Source organism: Scylla paramamosain, chromosome 2 (assembly GCF_035594125.1).
Source record: "Scylla paramamosain isolate STU-SP2022 chromosome 2, ASM3559412v1, whole genome shotgun sequence".
Taxonomy (NCBI): Eukaryota; Metazoa; Arthropoda; class Malacostraca; order Decapoda; family Portunidae; genus Scylla; species Scylla paramamosain.
Window position 1 is genome coordinate 18,277,655 of NC_087152.1, and position 18,652 is coordinate 18,296,306.

Genomic DNA, 18,652 nt, shown 5'->3' on the forward strand with positions numbered 1-18,652 from the left:
AGGTCAAGAAAAAGAGTGAGGATTGTACACCTCCATACCAGACACTATCACCTCTGTTATGTGCTCGGCACACAAAGATGGGTCTCTGACATGGAAGCAGTACTCATTCCAAGGAAAATCAGCAAAGTACTTCCTCAGGTCCCCCCCAACTAGCAGTGGCAAACTGCCTGAGAAACCTTCGCTTAGGGGGATCCTGAGGAGGGATTACAGTGACAGGACAAGATACAGATATGAGATTGTGATTGGAGGAGCCCAACGGAGAAGAGAGGGTGACAGCATAAGCAGAAGGATTTGGGGTCAGGAAAAGGTCAAGAATGTTGGGCGTATCTCTAAGACGGTTAGGAATACGTGTAGGGTGTTGCACCAATTGCTCTAGGTCGTGGAGGATAGCAAAGTTGAAGGCTAGTTCACCAGGATGGTCAGTGAAGGGAGAGGAAAGCCAAAGCTGATGGTGAACATTGAGGTCTCCAAGAATGGAGATCTCTGCAAAAAGGAAGAGTGAGAATGTGCTCCACTTTCGAAGTTAAGTAGTCAAAGAATTTCTTATAGTCAGAGGAGTTAGGTGAGAGGTATACAGCACAGATAAATTTAGTATGAGAGTGACTCTGTAGTCATAACCAGATGGTGGAAAACTCGGAAGATTCAAGAGCATGGGCACAAGAGCAGGTTAAATCATTGCGCACATAAATGCAACATCCAGCTTTGGAATGAAAATAAGGATAGAGAAAGTAGGAGGGAACAAGAAAGGGGCTACTGTCAGTTTTTTTTTTTTTTTATGTAAGAAGGATACTGGACAAGGGCAACAAAAATCAATAAAAAAAATGCCCACTGAAATGCCAGTCCCGTAAAAGGGTAAAGGCAGTGGTCAAAAATTGGTGGATAAGTGTCTTGAAACCTCCCTCTTGAAGGAATTCAAGTCATAGGAAGGTGGAAATACAGAAGCAGGCAGGGAGTTCCAGAGTTTACCAGAGAAAGGGATAAATAAATGCTTCAGACACCTGAGTTTCAGTGTGTAAAAGAAGATGAGGTTTAGAAGAGAAGAGGTGGTGTTCCACAGATTGAAAATTAGATCTTAGACCGCGAATGTTGCAAAAGTTTATGAAGAAAAAGTTGAGGGGGGTGTCAAGACACTTAGGGTCATTATCAGAAGAGCAGTCTGACCTGGGGACATCTGTGGTCCCCTCCACAGATGGGGACTCTGAGGCTGGTGTAGGAGTCGCCATGATAATTTTGAAATTTTGAGGGAAGGGTGTGTGTGTTATCAGGTGCTTGTAGTTTTGTGTGGAGGAAGAGAGTTGTCTTTAGAGGGCAGGCTGTGACTGTCCCCTTGTGTTGCAAGACACAAAGGGAAATGTTCAGTGAGGTCACTGCTGGGTTTAATGATGTTCACAGCACCCCGTGATCCAGTGCTTTAGACCTCACTGAGAGTAATTATCATTTCGGCAGGTGCCTACTGTCTCCTCCTGCCTTCTAAACACTGCAGCTACTCTGTCAACATTAAAAATTGACAATTTGTTAATGCTCCACAAATAAAAAAAATTTGGAACCTAACATGTACCTACTTATGGGTACACATTCATTAGAGTGAAGTAACAAACACCTATATCTAACCACACACACTTGTGAAATAAATGCATATATGTGTGTGTGTGTGTGTGTGTGTGTGTGTGATATATATATATATATATATATATATATATATATATATATATATATATATATATATATATATATATATATATATATATATATATATATATATATATATATATATATATATATATATATATATATATATATATATATATATATATATATATATATATATATATATACACACACACACACACACACACACACACATTAAAACAAACTCTCTCTTCCTTCCTCTTTTTAGAACATTTACTAAGATTCCCTCCCTCACACACACACACACACACACACACATGGACTGATGCAGTGGTTAGCACACCCTATTCACAAAGGAAGGTCCTGAGTTTGATTCCCAGGTCAGGGACCTTTGAGTGGACTCCTTTATTGTGTAGCCCTTGTTCATCTAGCAGTGATTAAGTACCTGGTGTATGTCAGGAGTTGTGATCTGCTGCTTAGGGGGGGAGAAACAAACCCTCAGAAAAAAATACACAGGTTGGTCTGATCATCCCAGGCCTGACCTCCCAGGTTGTCAGCATCATGTGACAGCCAAAATATTGTAGTGTGTAAGATAAACCAAAGATTTCTTCAGAAACACTTTATCCTGTATTTTATGTCTTGGTCAATAAAACTGCAATTATTATAGTTATTACACACACACACACACAAAAAAAAAAAAAAAAAAAAATATCCACACATCCACAAACAAGCATACACAGAGGAAGAATCAACTAAAGATAATTTAGATAAATGCAAAGTGCAGCAAGATGATGATCACCTGCATGTCCTGGGGCTTGTTAGTGCTTGGCCTTGTTTTGATCCAACAAGACACACACTTCTCCAGACTGCCAGCACACATGTAGCAGATCACAGCACTCAGCAGGGCCTGAGAGTCACCCTTGGCCTCCAAACGCTCTCCAAGTGTCTCTGGTATTGTAAAATTAAGTCTCTGGTTAAAAACATATACATTTGATCACATTAACTATACAAGATGACATTTTCTGTCAGCACTACACTTCATATCATCCTGTCTTCTGACCTGCAAGCTGCGAAAACTGCTCATTGCTGCAGTAGGTGAGAATGGCTACTAGAGCTTCTTTCCAATTGGAGAGCTTGGTAGTGGTGGCAATGGTTGTCAGGTCCCCTCTTACCACAGCTCCCACCAGTGAAGCAATGCTTCCATCTACCTGCTTCAGTACTGCATCCCTTGTCTGTTGATTTGAGATAAAGAAGGAGGTAGGTGGATAAACAAAATATTCACAGCAAAATACAGAAGAGATAAAAAGGGAGACTATCATTTTCCACCTTAAATGGAAGGATTATGTACTCACCTTATCAAAGAGGTGAGGACCAGCATGAGCAGCAAGGGTGAGGGCATGTGGATACATGCCATCCTTAAGGCAAAGATCCACAGCACTCTCCAAGTCACCAACAAGCAGGGCCTGAGTTATAAGGCCTTGGTTGTTCCCCTCCTTCACCTCCACCTCCAGACTCACTGGTACTGAGCTGGCTTCCCCCTCACCCTCCAACTCTGCAGTCTACACAAGGGAGGCTTCAGTGAGTAATATAATGCATGATGCATTGTCTTATGGTAGTATGAGCCTGCACTGAAGCAAAGATGATGATCTTAAAATGAAAAAGGATCTAGTAATCTATATATACAATATACAATTTTCTTAAGCATACACTTTTAAGAATTTACCACATGAAATAAGTTATTCTGAAACCTTGGTGATGTGGGCTTGAAGCCAAGGGTGTAGCAAGAGACATGCATATGTGATGAATTTCATCATACCCAATGAGCATTTATGGACACTCACCTCAGTCTCAGGAGTCTTGTCAAATGATTGTCCTGAGGCAATCATCTCAAACTGCTCACTAGGGTCAAGGGAGCCTGTGCTGCCATCCTGTGAAATGAAATTAAGGTATTTTGTACAAAGACTGACAAAACAAGTACAGACAAAAGTAGGTAAAGTTTTTTTTCCTCTACATTCTTGATGATCGTTATTCCTTAAGGTGAAACAGGACAAATAGCTGCTAGGAGGAAATATGAAAATATGTCAAAGGTAAGTGTTAGATTTTTTCTGCCCCAGAAGAGTATGATTCTTGGAGCATTAGGAAAGGTGAGGGCTGTTGCTCAAGACTGTACTCTTATAATATTCACTACAAGTTGAATATAACCTGAAGAAAAGCTGCTTGCAACCCCTAACTATAACTCATCTTTTTTATTACAGTATAATGTCTATAATAGGCATTATAGTATATACTTTCAGGAGTATGAATAAGCTATATGATGACAGAAATGTTACCTTACTAAATTAATAAGAACAAGATGTAAAGAAAAACAAAAGAGAGAGAGAGAGAGAGAGAGAGAGAGAGAGAGAGAGAGAGAGAGAGAGAGAGAGAGAGAGAGAGAGAGAGAGAGAGAGAGAGAGAGAGATTCAACAAATATTTAATGGAAAAGCAAAGGTAGGATGATTCATGTGCTGCAAAGTAAAAGTGTCAACTGCAACACATACATCAGAGTGACATGCTTGTTTTCAAGGTGGTGTGAGAGGGGAACAGGATCTGTCTTGCTCTACATTTACTATGGGACTGCCTCATATCTTGGCATCAAATTCATTATGCTGAGGAAATAATGATGAAAAATCTGATACCAAGCTTACAATCAACAATGATTTCCTCATTGAAGTGTTCATGCAAAAACACACAATAATAATTTTTAGGGAAAAATTACCAGTACTGAAATAACCTAGTCACAAAATCAAAACTTATAACAGAACAAGCCAGTACAAAACTTTACAAAGTGCATCAATACTACGAGCAAACCTGAAAGTTACTCACAGGAACAAATAACCATTCATGAGTGACTGACTCAGTTTTCCGCTGGAGGCAAGCATGTGTTGCAACACTCAGGATAAAAATGTTGTGCAAGCACATAATTAAATAAATTAAGCATATCACACACACCATAGTCATCTGGGTTATGCCACATTACAAATCACTTTCTATTTCTGCAAACTGATTTTTGGCATCAACATGAAAACATGATTTTGAGGATAAATCAAAATAATTAGACACTCACTGTAATCAAGACCACTGGAGTCACGTTCAAAATGGCTACTTCGAAGTTGTGTCAAAGTCAGGACAAACAAAATTCAGTAAAACACTGAGTAACCAATTAGTTTCTATCAAGAATCAATACCCCAAAGTGACAATGAGTCTTTCTGGCAATCAGAATCTTTACATCTAATAAATATATCTCTCCTCCAAGCTTTGTGTACTGTGCTCAGATCATGAACTTAGGTGCAACTAGTTTGGGTTCAGACTGTGTGGCCAAGTTCAGTTCACCTAAGATAACATGAATTGTAGGTCTGTCATCTAACATAAGAACATGACTTACATTGGCAGTACCCAAATTGGCCATTTTCTCAGCAAGCACCTCAGCAGTGACCCCTTCTGTCTCAGGAGCAGCAGGACACAGCCGACTGGACACTTGTGTTGTGGAATATCCCAGAAGCTCCATGATCTTAGTGCGAGGGGACTCAGCAAAGTTGGCCCCAATATATTGCCACAGCATCTAGGATAAGAACAATGGCCAGAGTTAAGGAGTGATAGGATAATGTGCAGTACAGTATTTAAGGGAAAAGCACTGTTTAGGAATGCTCTGACAGTAAGATCTGCAAGTGGGAGACAACCATCTTGGAGATACGCTCAACATTCTTGATCTTTTCCTAACCTCTAATCCTTCTGGTTAAACTGTTGCTCTATCTTTTCTGTTGGTCTCCTCCGATCACAATCTCATATCTGTATCTTGTCCTATCGCTCCAAACCCTCTTCAGGATCCCCTAAAGCAGAGGTGCCACTGGCATTTTGCCTCTGCTACTTAGGGGGTGACCTGAGGATGAGGCAACCAGCTGATTTTCCTTGGAATGATTACTGCTTCCATGTCAGAGATCCATCTCTGTGTAATGAGCACATAAAAGAGATGATATTGTCTGGCATGGAGGCATACATTCCTCACTCTTTCTCTTGACCTAAACCTTCCAAACCTTGGTTTAACACAGCCTGTTCTCATCACCAGAATCTCATGTACTTTATATTTCTGCCTGGAACATGCCAAGTCTGTTCTCCAACTAGCCAAAACTCCTTCATTAACAGAAAGTGTTAAAATCTTTCAATATCTAACTCCCCTCGTGACTTCTGTCATCTAGCTAAAAATATCTTCAATAACTTTGCTTCTTCTTCTTTCCTTCCTTTATTTCAACCAGATGACACCACTGCTATCACATCTATCTCTAAAGCTGAACTCTTTGCTCAAACCTTTGATAAAAACTCTACCTTGGATGATTCAGGGCTTGTTCCTCCCTCTCCTCCACCCTCTGACTACTTCATGCTACCTATTAAAATTCTTCACAATGATGTTTTCCATGCCCTCATTGGCCTAAACCCTCAAAAGGCTAATGGACCTGATGGGGTCCCTCCTATTGTTCTCTGAAACTGTGCTTGCACCTTGCCTAGTCAAACTCTTTCAACTCTCTGTCAACATCTACTTTTCCTTCTTGATGGAAATTTACCTACTTACCTACGTTCAACCTGTTCCTAAAACGGGCAACCGTTCTAATCCCTCAAACTACCATCCTATTGCTTTAATATCCTACCTATCTAAAGTTTTTGAATCTATCCTCAACAGGAAGATCATCTATCACTTGACAATCTTCTATCTGATCACCAGTATGGTTCCGTCAAGGCCACTCTACTGGTGATCTGGCTTTTCCTTACTGAGTCTTAGTCATCCTCTTTTAGAGATTTTGTTGAAACTTTTGTTGTTGCCTTGGATATATCAAAAGCTTTTGATAGAGTCTGGCACAAAGCTTTGATTTCCAAATTACCCTCCTACAGCTTCCATCCTTCTCTCTGTAACTTCATCTCAAGTTTCCTTTCTGACCATTCTATTGCTGTCACTGTTCTTCTCCTAAATCTATTAACACTGGTGTTCCTCAGGGTTCTGTCCTGTCACCCACTCTCTTCTTACTATTCATCAATGACCTAAACCAAACTTCTTGTCCTATTCACTCCTATGCTGATGATACCACCCTGCACTTTTCCACATCTTTTCATAGATGTCCAACCCTTCGGGAAAACCAGGCTGTTTCACACAGGGAAGCCACAGAAAATTAACAAGAGCAATCACTGCACACATAAATGCAACATCCAGCTTTGGAATGAAAATGAGGAGAGAAAGTAGGAGAGAACAGAAAAGGGGCTACCATCAGTTGCCTCAGACACCTATGTTTCAGTGAGAAAAAGATGAGGTTTAGTAGAGAAGAGGTGGTGTTCTACAGATTGAAAATTATGATCTGATCTTGTTAACTGCATGCCTCCCATCCTCACATGGCCTCACTGCACATGATCTTCTTCTTTCTCTCACCCCTATTCTGTCCACCTCTCTAATACTAGAGTTAATCAGTATTCTCAATCGTTCATCCCTCTCTCTGGTAAACTCTGGAACTCCCTGCCTGCTTCTGTATTTCCACTTTCCTATGACTTGAACTTTTTCAACAGGGAGGTTTCAAGACACTTATCCTGTATTTTTAACTAATGCTTTCAACTCTGTATGGGGACCAGCACGTCAGTGGGTTTTTTTTTTTTTTTTTTTTGCTGCATTTCTTTTGCCCTTGGCCAGTGCCTCTACTACATAAGAAAATAAATAAATAAAAAATAATACAAGAGAGCAGGTCAATATATGTCTAGAATAAAATGCTATTTCTCTATCCTTCTACCAGGACCAATATCAGCAGAAAAGTGGGATAACTGAAAAAAGGCAGACACTCTCTCTCTCTCTCTCTCTCTCTCTCTCTCTCACACACACACACTTTCACTCACTTGGTCACTAGGCTGAGTGGCTGCTTCAGCCTTGGACTGGCAGTAAGGGCCAAATTGAGGCTGTGAGAGTGCTGCCTCCAGCTGGGAACTTCTTTCCACCAGTTCTGGTTCAGTCACCACCTGTGCAATCTCCACACTGCGGCTCTGATTGTTCCATGACACCAAGCGGCCACCAAACTGCAGACACCAATACGTGGTTTATGATGTTTATGTCAATAGAGCTGGCTCTACTGACAACAGCTCCCACAAAAAAAGCCCCATGGGAAATCTACTAATGTACAAAGGTGGAGTAGAGAAGGTGAACAAGTCCCAAGCAAAGTATGTGTACAATGTAAAGTGGTGTAACTCATGAGATCTTGTAAAGATTATTGTAAACTTAATTATTTAAGAATAAAAAACAAGCCTATTTAAGAATAAAAAACAAGAAACTCACAGCAAAACTGGCTCCTGCAGAGCGAGCAAACCACTTTGGTGGATTCCTAAGTCTGATGGGCTGAGGGGAAGCTCCTTGTGGCACTACTGCAGGAATGTCCATCCCAGGGAAAGAGTCAGCAATCTGTGAGAACTTTTGAGACAAGATTAATGACAATATAAACTACATACATTTGTTACTATCACATGAAACAGATCTTTTCTAGAATTACAATGGAAGCTTTCTCATTCTGCAATACTTTAGAGCATCACACAAGACCCCACCTTGTCAGACTGTGCAGGAGGCAGTCCTCCTCCAAGCAGAGAGTACACACTGACACAACCATCCACTGATGACACAGCCACCAGTGAAGGGTCATGTTTACACCAGTCCAAGTCAAAACTCCATTGGTTGTAAGATGGAAACTCCCCAACAATCTCTGAGCCACGATTAGCTTCATTGGGATTCCAAACATAAATTCTGAAATACAGACAGTGTAGTGTCTTAGTAGTAGTAGCAGTAATAGGCAGGGACATGCCTTTGTAATGGTTCCTCTTTCTCTCTTTGCCAATAATTTCTTCTTCTAGTTTAAAGACTTGTGTTTTGTTCCACCCTCTGGTCACTAATTTTTTTCCTGCTTCATTTTCTGTTTCTGTAGTGTCACTGAACACTTGGTTAGAATTTCTTCTTTATTTTCTACATGAGGTTAGTGCACACTATTGAACACTGAGCAATAGAGAAGGAAACATTCTTTATCCTTAATCTCTTATTCACAAGGAAGCCATACTGTATTCTTTCTTTGATGTTTTCTCCTACAATCTAATGCCAATGAGTCCATTCTGAGTAGTATTTTTCTTTCGTGTTCATGGAATAGTGCCAATAATGCCAAAGCTATTTCCCTTCATATTTTTGTGTCCCTCAAGTTGATTATATCTGAGTTTTTTTCAGGTAATTTTATTTATGTAAGTTTTAAATTTATATTGGTCATATGAGGCATCCTGCATTAAAAAGGCCACTCATGCCATCCTGGTGAAAACCGAGATAATGTATATGGTCTTAACTTTTCCCCAGGAGTGGATGAGTGTCCCATCAGTAAAGTCAAAAATCTATACAATGAGAGAATTATTTTGGTGTTTAGTTAACCATCAATGCAGGTGTGATGCTGATGAGCAATATTCCATGTTAGAAGGACTGCTCATCCAGAATGAGTAGCTGTTATAATTTGGAAAATTTTCTTAGGTAAATTCCATATAAGATGGGGAGCTCACTCAAGTGCAGGGAGAGCCAATCAGAACCCTCCCCTCTGATAACATGATGCTCTCACCCAATGGGAGGCCAGTTGCATTCACCCGCCTTTTGTTTTGGTGTCTTGGTTGAGACACAGAAAGGACATTCCCAGCTTTTTCTGCTGCATATTTGCTACAATCACTAAACTTTCCAAAACCATAACACAATTTGCAAAAATTAAGTAATGATTATCAATCTTGAACATTTTTTGAGACCATCATGATTTCTGATTGTCTATCGTTCATTTTGAAATATCATTCATTTTGAGACTAAGTTGAGACTAAGTTCATTGTCATAGTACATATAATAAGAAAGTTATGGTTATTGGAAGTTTGCCAAACTTTGGGTGCATTTTTGTCACTTTTTTTTTTTTTTTCACAAGCAACCCTTCAAATGCAGGAGACCTCATGTATATTTTGATTTGCACATGTTGGTGCTGTTCTGAATGAGCTGAAGGCAAACTAAATATATGTGATTTCCCTCTCCCTTACACACTGATGATCAGCTGACAAGGTAAAGGATGGAGAAGAGAGAATGGGTTTATTGTGGTGCAGAAAGGTAAACCTCTGCTGTCTGCTTGATGTAGACCAAAGTATGCAGTGACTGACCCTTACCCAATGTAAGTAGGATGGATCAGCCTCCTCTTCATAGAGGCCTTGAAGCTAAGTCATAGGGATTAACATATAGAGGCTAAAATGTAAGGGAACACTTGTGAATTTAACTGTGAATGCATGTATATGCATGTATACATCTTGTCTTTAGTGATTCCCCCTTACAGGAAATGTTGATTTAATATAATATACAGTAGAATAACATGCGAGGAGACAATTTTGCCTTCTCACTTTATACTGCAAGCTCCCTCCCAAGATACTGCAAACCAATAAGGTGTGGCAACTGGCTTAAACCATTCCTCCCAATCAAAATCATATCATACAGGATGACAGTGACAATGATAAGGAAGGGAATGATATGTATGTGTACCCTTACTTGCTGTCTTTGGCTGTAGTGATGAGAAGGTTGGGATCATGGACACACCAGGCAGTCTTGAGCACACCTCGCTGATGGCCCTCCAAAGTTTTGATAGGGGAAGTGGCATAACGCAAATCCCACATCTGAGCCCATGGGGTGAGGTCGTTGTCACTTGACAACAGAAGCTGAGTGGCCACATGAGGGTTCCAGATAACGTTACTTGTTTTCATCTGCCAATGCACAGACACCTTAAGTAAGTACAAGCTCACAGGATTTTCACGGTCTTAAAGGTTCTTTAAAATAAACCACCAGGCTGTTGTTTAACCCTTTCACCATGAAAAAAGATGTTCACACACACACACACAATGTGCAAGAGAGCAAACGTGTTTTTTTGGCACTCTGGCTGAGGGCATCATTCACGTAAAGGAAGTGGGTGAGCATGGAGGAGGAGTTGGAATAGTGCTATCCCAGTCTTTAGGTGTGATATTAAGCATAAAATACACATGAACTATTTATACATTTATTTTTTTGGGGGGTCAATCAATGTGGAACTGTTGGGAAGATGGCAGGTGATGGGACTGGTGCTTGACCAAAACAAAAACAAGTAACTTGGGCTGATAGCCCAAAGAGCAGAGTTAATCAAGTGACATCAGGCCCATTAAAACATTCGTTCACCACCACTAATATTATCAGAGAAGAAACTACTGACGATGAAGGTCCCTCGGATGCAAGTGGAAGGATTGCTAGTTTGTCCAGTCAGGTTAACAAATTGGAAAAGAGATGTGATATTTAGAGTTGGAAAACAGGGCTTATAAAGAGAAATGTGAATTTCTAAAAAATGAGAGAAAGGATGAGAATAGGAAGTTGAATAATAAATACAAGGGATTGAGCAAAAATCTAGAAAGCTGCAAGGTAAAGGTGGGGATTAATCAAGAAAAAGTTGATAGTTATCCTGTGTAGGGAAAGAAAAAAAAAAGATGACAAAACTACTAATTTAAAGATGATAAATGAACAATCAGTTGAAAGATAAGGAAATATCTGTAAAAAAGGCAATAGTTAGTTATTAAAGAAAAGGAAGATTTGGTTAGGAACACTGTAAAGAAGAAAATGCATAATTGCTTTTGGGGATCAAAGAGGAAAAGATAGTAGCTAAACAAGAAAGAGAAAAAGAAAGGAGCATTGCAGTCAATCTGGTAAATGTTGTGACTAAACATGAGAATGATTGGCAGGGGGAGACTGAGAAAGTAACAAGATTGGGAAAGTATGTTGAAGAAAAAAATCCAACCAATGAGGATTAAACTTAAATTGCAAACAGTAGCAGAAGAGATACTAAGAGGAGCATGGAGATTAGGAAAAAAGACAGCAAAAACACCTGGATATGAAGAAAGCGAAAACAAGCAAATTGTGGAAGCAGGCTACCCAAAACAAAGGAGGTAAAGACAAAGTTTTATTGGAAAGTCAGGGACATGAGGTTGATAAAGTGACGGAAAAGAGAGAGTGGAGTGAGAAAATGAACTAATGTGAATAGGTTACTTTCAGCATAAGTGGAACTAAATGACTACTTAAGATAGTATGCTCCAGATGTGATGGGAATTAGTGAAACAAAGCTAAGTGACAATATTGAAGTGAATATTTTGGGTGAAGAAAAGTACAATGTATGGCTGAGAAACATAAGTGAAAAACAATGAGGTGAAGTAATGATTTTGATGAGAAAGGATTTATTGGCCCATGAGACTAACTGTGATTATGAATTGGCTGAAACGATTAAAGTTGAGGTGGTGTGTAGAGAAGGTGGAAAAATAGGCTTTGCAGTGGTATATGTTCCTCCTAAAACAAATTCCTGGGGGGTTGTGGAATACAAAGCTAAATTTGAGGATACACAAAGATGTGTGAAAGACATGATGGCAAGCAGAGACAATCTTATGATTATGGGAGATTTCAACTGCAAAGAGGTTAAGTGGGAAGAGTGGTTGGTGGATGGGAGTGACGAGTCTTGCAGAGAGCTGTTAAGAATAGCAGTGAAGAACTCAATGACACAATGGGTGAAAGAGAATATGAGGTTCAGGGGAAAAGATGAACCCACTAGACTGGATTTAATTTTTACAAAGGAACCTGAACTCGTCAAGGATATAGACTATAAATGTCTAATAGGTAAAAAGTGATCTTGTGGTGGTGGAGTGTACATTGAGAGTAGGAGGAAAGATACGAAAGAATGAGTACTACAGAAGATTCAATTATGGAAGAACAGACTTTGAAAAATTGCAGAATTACTTTGAGCAAGTGGACTGAAATCAATTCCATGAAACAAATGAAATAGAAGATAAATGGGGAGAGTTTATGAACATATACAATTAGGGTGTAAGGAGATTTGTCCCAATGATAAGGATACATGAGGTTAAGAAGCAGGAGAGGTTTAATAAATGATATGAGGAAGTAAGGAGGAAGAGAGATCTGGCCTAGATCAAATGGAGGAAAAGGAAAACAAGTGAGGTATGGGAAAAATATAAAAGGGAGAGAAATTAATGCTCCAAGGTAAGGAGAGAAGAAATAAAGAATCATGAAAAAGATATTGTGGCCAGATGTAAGGATGAACCAAGGATGTTCTATAGATGTGTGAATGGTAAAATGATAAATAAGAAGGGGTTAAACAAACTGAAAATAAATGGTACACATGTTGAGGAAGAAGCAGAAATTGCAGAGTTTTGAACAACTACTTTCAAAGTGTCTTCACTGTAGAGGGAACATTTGATAGACTGGTGATGGTAGATGTAAGAGTAGAAGGATTGAGTGAGACTGAGGTAACAGAGGATGAGGTAAGAATAATGATGAAAGACTTGGATGTGAGGAAGTGCAGGGACCTGATGGAGTATCTAATTGGGTGTTAAAGGAATGCAGAGATCAACTTTCATACAAAGTTTACAAACTTATCATAATTTTATTAAGGGAAGGAGTGGTGCCCAAAGATTGTAAAAAAGCAGATACAGTCCCTATATATAAGAATGAAAGCAAAGAAGAACCATCTAATTATGGACCAGTGTCATTAATAAGTGTAGTGGCAAAAATGTGAAAAAGAATAGTGAAGTAAAGATGGAATGAATATCTGGAAAAGAGAGATATTAACAGACAGACAATATGGATTTAGAAAAGGAAGGTCGTGTACAACAAATTTAATGTGCTTCTCCTCCAGAGTCATAGATATAATACAAGAAAGAGAGGTATGGATAGATTGTGTTTATTTGGACTTTAAGAAAATGTTCAATAAGGTGCCCCACAAGACACTCCTGTGGAAATTAGAAATGTTTGGTGGGCAGAAAGGAGCACTCCTACATTGGATCAGTGACTTTCTGAGAGGATGAGAAATAAGAACAATGGTCAAAGATAGGAAGTCATCATGGAGAGAGGTAATTAGTGATGTCCTGCAGGGGTTGGTAATAGCAACAGTTATGTTTGCTATGTGAACAGTATGAGGGAAGGGGTGAATAGCTACATAAGTCTATTTGCTGATGATGCAAAATTGATGAGAAAAGTGGAGAGGATAGAGGATTGTGAAGCCCTACAGGAAGATCTGAATGTAACTTGGGGTTGGAGTGGCATTTAGAAAATGGAGTTTAACGAAAAAATGTGGAGTGTTGATGTTTGGGCATAGTTGTGTGAGGCCAGTCTTCAGTTATAAATTGGATAATAAGGAAATAAAAGTGAAGAGTGAAGAGTGAGACCTTGGAATTACTGTCACTGATAAGCTGTCCCCAGAGGTACATGTAAGAAGGAAGACAGGGAAAACATATAATCTGGTGAGAAACATAAGAGCAGTATTCAACTATCTGGATGAAGAGATGATTAGGAATTTAATTGTGACAATGATAATACCTTGTTTGATATATGCAGCAGTGATATGGTCTCCCAGCACTAAAAGGACCATAAAAAAAAAAAAAAGGAGAATACAATGAGCAGCAACAAAGTTGCCTATGATCCAATCAGACTTGTCATATGAAGAGAGACTAAAGAAACTAAACCTGCCCACCTTGGAAGAGAGAAGAGAGAGTTGAACTGATTACCTAGTGTTGGATTTTGTCAGGCTATGAAAAACTGAACTTGAGTGATTTGGTGGTGAGAGACTTTAGAAGCACAAAAGGGCATGAGAAAGTGAAGAGAGTGTATAGAAGGAATATTAAGAACAGTTTCCTGCAAAGGACAGGAATCTGGGATAAGCTGCAAAAAGAAGTAGTAAATGTAATGACTATACATGATTTTAAGGAAAACTGGATAAGAGTAGATAATGAGAAAGGACAACATGAGCTTAGTCTCCTCCTCCCATAAACCACAACAACTAGGTAAACACACACACACACACACACACACACACACACAAAGAGTTATGGGAGATACCACATTCCTGACATAAATAATTTATTGAAAAAATAAAAAAAATACAAGCAACAGAATAATATAAAAATCAAAATAAATCAGTACTTACCCTTGACACAGTGTCTGAGATGGTCATAATAGAAGACTGTTTCCTTAGGTCCCACACCACACAGTGACCTGCACAAGTGGATGCAAAAATGTGCTCCACCTGCCTGGAACCAACATTATGTTTCTAATAACATACTAGCATGTTTTATTAAATTTATGAGGTTATTCTCAGCATTACAGATCCCAAAACATCTTTTGAAGAATAAGTTACAAGATCAAATATGGAATATCTATAAGATCAAATACTTAATACAATCCTTACTAGAAGGATAAAAGAATAAGAAATGACCCACAACCTATTACACCATATAATGGGTCAATGGATTGAAATTGAGACAATCAAAGCCAAACACTTAAGTGATGTAACATCTAATATCTTCTCTCTCTTCTCTCCTTCAAAAATAATTACATATATGAAATTACTAAGAAAAAACCAGGGTCAGATAAATTCCTTTAGTAAAAGATCAACATCATAATTCAGCCCTCCCCAAAAAAAAAAAATTATAAACTTTAAAAATACATACATGAACATGTTTATCAACAGCCCACTTTAATCTAAAACAATATCTATTGTACTACATGCAACTACAAAGTTACAGCCATGAGTCAAGAAAAGCACAACAGTCAGAGGCCACACATAGAGACTCCAAGGCTTCACTCACCTATTGAATTCAACACAGGTGACATCAGCACCCAAGGAGAGCTTCTTGCCCGGGATGATTGGAGCACTGAGATTAGTGACATCCCAAACAGTTACCTCAGAATCTGAAGAGCCACAGGCCACAAAGTTTGCCTGGAGGTGATACAAACACATTATGAAAGGCATTGGCCCCAAAAAGTACAAAGAGGGACTGATACATGCAAGTACTTATGTATTATCTATGCATTTCAAAACTATTTATTTATTTTGTCTAAAGATTGTTTTTTTTCAGATTTTTTAAATTTTTGTTTTTCTATTACACAGCAACAGAACAACAAAAAAATTGAAGAAATTATAAAAACAGTAATAATAATGAGTAGTAACTATATTTACCTTCAAGTAGTTACAACTAATAGTAAACACTGGGCCAGTGTGTAAGCCTTGTGTTGTACCCACAAGACTGTCAGAAGCTTTGGCCAGAAGCTTAGCAGCATCATATATGTAAATGGCTTTGTTTTCACAACCAGCATAGATGAGACCAGATGCCTCAGAGCCTAAGCCACTCCACTGCAAGGCATGGAATCTTGATGGAAAAACATAAGAAAATGTCAGTTTTACTCACTTCATGCAGTGTTTTAAAAAGTTTTAATAAATCTCTCCTATGCAAGAATATCCAGTTTTCTTTCTTTTTTTTTTTACCTTAGGACCAAGAATTTCAATTGGAAAAGCTTATTCATTGTTTTGTATGTCTAAAATGAGTGTTCTACCTTTTAAGGTTTGAGTTTCTTCAGCTGAGCTTAAAAATGTTGATGCATTTAAATGAATTATCATATTACATTGCTTACTGAATCCAACAATATATCAAAGCTATCATTTGTATCTGAAAAAAAAAAAAACATACAAACACACACACACACACAGCTAAGTCTTTACCTGGCTGGAGATTCAATAGAGGCAGTCAGCTTCATCTCCAAGTTAGTTTGGCCAGTGTTGAGATCATAAAGATTGAGGGAAGAGTTGGTATTGAAGCTTGCATCCAGCTGTTTGGCTGTGGTGCCGCAGGCCAGGTAGCTCGGTCGCTGGGCAGCCGGAGACCACGCAATGTTGGCCATCTGACTTATTTCTTTGACCTTCATTGTGTCGTTTTTCTTGTGCCTCCTCTATCTGGAAGAAAAGTATTGTGTTAGCTCTGTAGTGCATGGAGTTGTGTGTCAGGTACAATGCAAAATTATGACATTAAGGCACTGGAATGAGATGTGGAAACATAACCAGAGTTTCTACCACAAGGCCAGAAGGTATGGAAGAATAAACAAAAGTGACATATTATAAACAAAATCTTCATGACACACATCAACACCTGACGGAAAGGTACAAAAATTAATATGAAAATAACTAAAATTGAAAATGAAGAGCAAAGAGATTCTTATTTTTCAAATTTGTTGCTTTTTGCAAAAGATTTACTCCGTTAATGTATTTTTAATAGTGTTGCACATTTGTGCATAAAACCAGTTTTACATTACACATATGGATATTTCCACTTGTAATGCATAATATCAATGTATTATTGGCTTGTGTTGTGACTTGTATATAAATTGTAAAGGGTAATTAAGATTAATCTAGTACAAACTAAGTATTAGTTATTAAATTAAATAAAACCAAGGCAGAAGTGTGTGAAAGGCATATAGCTTTTGTTTTTTGATGTGGCAAGCTGGGAACCCACAAGGCCACGATTCTGCCTGCCTCACCAGCAATCATTCGCCAGCCACCAGATAAACAGTCCTTTTAAGAAGTATTCTCGTCACTCTACCAATTGCCTGTAGTTAAATTCACTAAGTTAAGAAGAACTTAGAAGCTCAGAACCATTGGACAATCCCAAGGAAGCTGTCTTGGGTGCAAAACATGGCCAGCAGCTAGTTTAAAAATCCAGCGATTACGACTCACCCTGGCCACAATCATCTTCCCAGCTGGCTCAAACAACTAAGTTTTCATCTGTCTATAATTATATTTAGTGATGCCTTCTGTGATTATGTGTTAGCTGGGAGACAACTGGTTGAGTAATTGGATCAAATAGTTTCCATAACACACTGTCTTACTGCACGTATTTTCCTAAGTAATTTGCAGAAAACAATAATAACAATAATAAACTTAAAAATTTTGCCACTGTACAGCCATCCAATCCAAAAGTTGACAGCTGTGTTTGTCACAACAGGTTCAGCTAAAAGTAGTAACTTTAAAAATTTGGGTACAGTTACAATAGTTAAGTCGAGATGGGACTTATATATATATATATATATATATATATATATATATATATATATATATATATATATATATATATATATATATATATATATATATATATATATATATATATATATATATATATATATATATATATATATTGTCCTGTTATACAAAACTGGTCCAGTGCGCTAAACAGAGACGGGCATCACCAGAGGTCGTGTTTGCAAACAATACAAGCAAAATATAAGAAAACATGGTAACTTGGGGTTAAAAGGCAGCGCATAACAAACCCGACTCACTCTTGTAAAAATGCACATAACAAGGTACAACCCGGCGCGTGACAGAGGCAGCGCTACTGTGCCACACCAGCAGCGCCTCTGCCCGGTGCTATCCCCGCCCGCCACGCCCACACCCTACTTCCACACTATGCTTCCTCTGCCACAGGTAACATGAAGGAACAGCGTGTTGGTGTGGAGGACAGCGTGTGGCAGTGCCTGGTCGAAGCAGGGCCACGTAAAGTGCCACCGCACAACATAAATATGTCAAATACACTGACTTACCACAACAAATCTTGACTTGTTTGCATCAAATTCATAAGAAATAGTGATCTATGAGTTAATTTCTTACATGTGAATACTTACGAATATGTTACGTCAAGCTGCTTGGAGCCCCGCGACAACGTACCCTCCCCGACCACTATCAGATGTCAACTAAAATGTTCCTACGTGGCTGCGGCCACTTGGCGCTGCCCGCATCACGTCCGCTACCGCCCCGGACACTTTGCAGGACTCTACCTACATTAAAAAATAAATAAATAAATAAATATAATAATAATAATAATAAGTACTATTTACCTACTTTCCATGAATGGAAAATCCCTTGGTTATTTTTTATATAATCAGTGATCAGATGTTACGTGGTTATTATATATATATATATATATATATATATATATATATATATATATATATATATATATATATATATATATATATATATATATATATATATATATATATATATATAGAACCTCAGCACAACAAAGCTCCCAGTGTAGTTTCCCATTTCCTTCTGCATACCATGAAATAATA

At 38.5% G+C, this 18,652-nt stretch overlaps 1 protein-coding gene across 9 annotated transcripts in view; it reads right to left on the reverse strand.

Moving 5' to 3' along the window:
- The window catches only part of LOC135111334 (protein transport protein Sec31A-like), a 36,997-nt gene extending 18,637 nt beyond the window's left edge, over nt 1-18,360 (reverse strand). For 5 of the 9 annotated variants that reach the window (XM_064024604.1, XM_064024595.1, XM_064024577.1 and 2 more), the window contains exons 1-14: nt 18,203-18,359; nt 16,251-16,481; nt 15,711-15,900; nt 15,340-15,470; nt 14,679-14,781; nt 10,223-10,434; nt 8,233-8,428; nt 7,970-8,101; nt 7,537-7,713; nt 5,054-5,230; nt 3,471-3,557; nt 2,982-3,188; nt 2,690-2,861; nt 2,429-2,577 (exon numbers count right to left, since the gene is read on the reverse strand). In XM_064024604.1, coding sequence (XP_063880674.1) covers nt 2,429-2,577; nt 2,690-2,861; nt 2,982-3,188; nt 3,471-3,557; nt 5,054-5,230; nt 7,537-7,713; nt 7,970-8,101; nt 8,233-8,428; nt 10,223-10,434; nt 14,679-14,781; nt 15,340-15,470; nt 15,711-15,900; nt 16,251-16,453 — 2,136 coding nt within the window. In that variant the 5' untranslated portion in view covers nt 16,454-16,481; nt 18,203-18,359. Of the gene's footprint in view, nt 1-2,428; nt 2,578-2,689; nt 2,862-2,981; nt 3,189-3,470; nt 3,558-5,053; nt 5,231-7,536; nt 7,714-7,969; nt 8,102-8,232; nt 8,429-10,222; nt 10,435-14,678; nt 14,782-15,339; nt 15,471-15,710; nt 15,901-16,250; nt 16,482-17,860; nt 17,880-18,188 lie in introns of those variants that run through there. The other 4 variants (XM_064024558.1, XM_064024553.1, XM_064024554.1 and 1 more) reach the window with 3 other exon arrangements.
- Nucleotides 18,361-18,652: the final 292 nt, after the last annotated feature.